The 4,775-nt window shown below is 56.0% G+C and overlaps 1 protein-coding gene across 1 annotated transcript; it reads right to left on the bottom strand.

The window, feature by feature from the left end:
- Window positions 1-1,746: 1,746 nt before the first annotated feature.
- On the bottom strand, window positions 1,747-2,406 carry TRNP1 (TMF1-regulated nuclear protein 1). The gene has a single exon (XM_006862246.1). The coding sequence runs from the start codon at window positions 2,404-2,406 to the stop codon at window positions 1,747-1,749; it is 660 nt and encodes a 219-aa protein (XP_006862308.1).
- Window positions 2,407-4,775: the final 2,369 nt, after the last annotated feature.

The raw sequence follows: 4,775 nt of genomic DNA on the forward strand, positions 1-4,775 counted from the left end.
TGGCTGGGCGTGTCCTCACTGTTACCTCTAGCAAGTCCCTGTCTTCACTGGGCCTCTAGATCCCAAATGACCCAAGTGGCCTTGGAAGGTTCTCCCTCTCTGGAAAGGTCAAAGGATGCCAGTGCCCATACAGCTCTCTTGGTCCCCAAGCTCTGTCTCAGGAATTCTGAGATCTCCTTCTGGGCCTCTCTTCCCCAACTAAGAATGGGTTAAGCAAGGCCTGGCTGCTGGCCAAGAAACCAATCCAAGTTTGGTACCTAGGGAGAGGAATGGCTTATGGAGAAGAGTCAGGTGAGGGTCCCTGGGGCTCAGCATCACAAAGTAGTGCGCCCGACCTGAACAGGATTAGACCTGAGTCTAATTACTCTACGTTACCCTATGTCACCCTCCTTCTCCTCCTTAGTCCCAAACCCTGATACGAGGGAAGGACAGTCATGATCAGAGAAGAAACTGGTCCAGAGACAGGGCACAGAACAGTAGGGTCCAGCCCTCCCCACTCCCTGCCCCTGGGACATTATAGAAAGGACATAGGAAAGGCCTGGGCCTGGTTCTGCCCCTCAATGGCAAGTGACCTTGAGAAATCCCCTCTCCTCTCTGTAAAAAGAAGACTCCTTTAAATTAGCTCCTGGCTCCCTCAGCAAAAGCAGTGTCTGTTTCTAGAGCTAAACATAAGATCTAAATGGAGGAAGAACAAAGACCTCTGTCCATGTTAAACTTACCACACACCTTGCAGGAGGTGATGACACCAACTTCCCAGGCTGACAGCGAGGCCACATTTAACTTAGTGAACAGCAAGACACCCACAGCTGAGTGGGGACAAGAAACGGGCCTGAAGGACCCTTGGATAAGATGAGCTGTAGATTTCATTTCAGGCCTGGCCCCTTAAAGCTCCCCTTTCTAGTAGTTAAAGCCATACCTGTTCCCTGGGGCCTGTTAAAGGTTAATACCTGGCTCCATCCCTGGCAGAGCCATCTTAGAGACTAGGTAGGAGGAGGGGTTCTCTAGGTCCTGCCATATTAAGAGAGAAAAGTGAAGCTTTAGGCAGTTGGCATGGGAAAAAATATGTCTCCTGGAGGCTGAAAGGCCTAAAAATAAGTGTGATGGGAACCAATCTATAACCTATCTGGAGTCCCGTCTTCCCAGATGGGAAACAGAAGCTAAGGAGCGAACTCAATCATGCATCCTGCGCCAGCTCCCACGCCATTCCCTGAAGTTAAGGAGCTGAGTTCTGTTAGAAAGCAGCAACCTGAAGGGCACGACCCTTGTTACATCCTCGTGACACTTAGGAAAGGCGAGTGTAAGGAGGCCAGCGTGTGTGTGTGTCGGGGGGGGGGGGGGGGGGGGGGGGGGGGGGTGCTGCACAGTGTGGCAGGTTCACACTGGTAAAAGTCTGGTGCCAGAACCCTCCTGGGATCTCAGTACCCTCAATTTGCCCAACTCCGCAGTGAGAACTTCGTGCTACCTCACTCTCCCAGGTGGAGAGGTTGCAGCAGAATGTGGTCAGCTTTATTAGGGACCCAGGGAGGGGAGAGCGGTCGGGCAGCCCGGAACCACCCGCTGGTCCCCACAAATGCACCACCCACTAATACTGCACCTCAGCCTCCATTACAGGGTCCCCGGGCCCTGGACAGTCTTCCTGCGATCTGTCTGTCCATCCGCATCGGTGATGCCTTCCATTCAACGGTATAGGTCTCTCGGCGATGGCTGGTCTAGGGTGGCGGCGGGGAGGGGGGACCAGGTTCGAGGTCAGCGCTGGGGAGAGGCGGGGCCGCGGGGCGGGCTGCGGCGGAAGGGCGAGTCGGGCTCGGGGCCGTGGCCTCGCCGCAGGCGACCGGCGCCCCAAGGCACGCAGCCACCCAAGCCGAGTGCCGAAGCGAGTAGCGCGGGCGGACGAGCACGACGGCCACGACGCGGGCCCTTCTTAAGGCGCGGCCCGTGCGCCGCCAAGTAGAGCTCGGCTTGCGCCACGCCGCCGCCTAAACGACCCAGGCTCTCTGCGCGGTGCGCCAGGCGTAGCTCCGCCGCCAAGAAGACACGGTGCAGCTGCAGCACGCGACTCTCCAGCTCCGACACCAGGCGCCGGCGGCCCTCCACCTCCAGCAGCCGTCGCCGCGCTTCGGCCAGCTCCAGCGCTCGGCCCCCTGTCCCCGCCGCGCCGCCGTCCGCTGCCGGCCCGGGACCCCCCGCGCCCCCGCTAGCGCCCTGGCGCCAGCGCTGCAGCTCCTGCCCTTCGATCGATTCCGGGACCGCCCCCGGCGGGGCCTGGGCCGGGGTCAAGATCGGAGTTGGGGACGGGGGCGGGGACTGAGGGGACGGCTGGGGCTCCCGGGGTGGCGGCGGGGACCCTGGCTCCGCCGTCCCTTCCTGGGCCCCGGGGCCGCAGGCGCTGATGCGGCAGCCCGGCATCCCCCGCCCCGCCCCCCCGGCGGTCTGCGGCTGTCGGTCCGAGGGTCTGGCGAGCAGCCCCCGCGCGGGGGAGAACGGTTAACGTGCCCAGGCCAAGTGCGATTCGGCCGCAGACTCCGCACCAGCGCAGAGCGGCGCCAGCCGCCGGTGCGTCTTATATTACGAAGAACTGAGCGATGGACAATGCAGCCAATCAGAAACTGGAATGCCTTGGACCCGCCCCGCCTATTCAGGCTGTTAGCCAAATCTGCCAAGTAGTTATCTTCCGCCGGGCTGTGTCGGGTTAAGGTATCCAAATTTGGGGTGAAAAGGAGACCCTATTTCCTACTCTGATCCCTCAAAATCATAAGCTCTAATAGCTGGTGTTTGGAAGTCGACCTCAAGGTCGGTTTAAACCACAGGTCAGCGGTTCAAATCCACCAACCGCTCCTCCAAACCCTATACAGAGTCGCTATGAGTCTGAATCGACTCCATGGCACATAACACAGTAGCGGGTGTTTAGGATTCATGGACTATAGTCTTCACCTGGGAAGGGTCTTGCCTGAGTTCACACTGGTGTGGTGGCGAGGCCCTAGTGAAGGACTGTAGAGTCCATTTCTAACATCTAACACCTGGTAACTATTAATCAGTGAATAATCTTTAGCTCGCTTTTGATGTAGACTCTCTAAGACTTAGCTCGCTAAGTAGCCTTGATGTAAAACAACACTGACATAAATTGTTGTAATGTAATCATGGTTTACCGTAGACTCTGGCTCCTTGTGACAGCTAGAGGAATAGATCAATGTTCTGCCTGAGTTAACTCGGTTCCAGGACCAACCCCCATCCTCCCTTTATCTCCTGGGAAGAATGAATGAAGTGAAGTTATAGGGAGATCAAAGTACATCACAGAGAAGTTGTAAATAGCAAACAGGATATTACACCCCCACCCCCACCACCCTCACCCCCCAGTTCACTGGCCTGGGGAAGGGGAGGGAGGGGAGACAGACCCTTGTTGGTACTTAGGCGTAAGTGCGTCTGTCTCGGATCCGCTGAATAAAGGCTTGTCATTAAGGTCTCTGAGCCTCCGAGTGCATTTTCTTGAACTAAGGTCTAACACTAGACTAGAACTCAGTGTTGTTGTTAAGTGCTATCCATAGCAACCCGGTGTAGGGTTTCCAAGGAGCAGCTGATGAGCTTGAACCACCAGCCTTGAAGTTCAAACGACTTTGCAGTCCATGGCATCAACCCACAGCACCACACCAGGAATCCAGGGGGTCTGTGCTAGGTTCTATATCTCATGCTGTCCATGGCAGAATCCGTTCTGCCTGGTCTCCTGGGTCACAAGACTAGCTAGGACCTCTTAGGAGGGGCAGTGGAGGAATTAGCACAGATGAACGATTGGTGTCCCAGGGATGGGAGTGTGGTGGGGGTGGGAATCCCATTGGGTTTGGTGTCAGGCAGGCACATTCCTTCCCTTGCAAACAAATTCCCCAGTGCTGCTGCTGAGCACAAGGCAGCTCTTGAGACCTTTGGTGGCCCTCCAGAAAATCCTGTCCTTGTTTGCTCTTGCAGAAGATGTCCCACAACTTTTGCATAGAGGAAGAAACGAACCCAGAAGGAGCAATATACCCAAAGTCGTTCTGTGGATCAGTGACTGAATCTGAGTTGGAATGGGCCAGCTCAGTCACTCAGGCCCTCAGGGATCTCAGATAGCTGGGTCTCCACCCTGCTGCAGAGAGGCCCTCCTTTTCTGGGACTTTGTTATCCAGGCAAAATGCCTGCCTGAGAACCTGCTGAAGGTGTGGCCAGCCTGAAGAAGAGACTGATGCAGGAGCTGAACTGCTTCAATGTAGAGGAAATAAGAACAGTGCCCCGGGATCGAGCGCGCGCGCGTGTGCGTGTGCACACACACACACACACACACACACACACACACACATTCACACACCCAGGGGGTTCTCTAAGTGTTCTCAGGTGTTTCAAACTAAGTGATGAGGACTCCTGGACGAAGCAGCTCTGTTCAAAAGAGCTGAGAAGTGAGTACCATGAGGAGGTGCTAAACTCAGTGAAGGGCAAGGGTGGAAGGTTTAAAGGGAGAGAAGGAGCAAAGAGTGCTGGGGGGTGGAGAGTAGAGGAGGGGTTTACTGAGGGAACCTGGCTCAGAGAGGGGGATGGGACTCAATCAGTGGAGAGGGTCTGTGGGCACAGAGGTGTGAAAGGAGGCACACTGAGGGAGGAGAGTTCTGTGAAGTCAAAGGGGTGGCTCAGAGGCTCCCAAGCTGTCTCCAGCAAGGAGGAATACTTTAGTGTCTTCCCTTTGAAGGTCCCCTTTGTGTCTCAGAAGAAACCTGATGATGCGGTGATCCACTTTGTTGTTGTTAAGTGCCGTT

This window comes from Chrysochloris asiatica, unplaced genomic scaffold (genome assembly GCF_000296735.1).
Source record: "Chrysochloris asiatica unplaced genomic scaffold, ChrAsi1.0 scaffold00047, whole genome shotgun sequence".
In the NCBI taxonomy this organism is placed as follows: Eukaryota; Metazoa; Chordata; class Mammalia; order Afrosoricida; family Chrysochloridae; genus Chrysochloris; species Chrysochloris asiatica.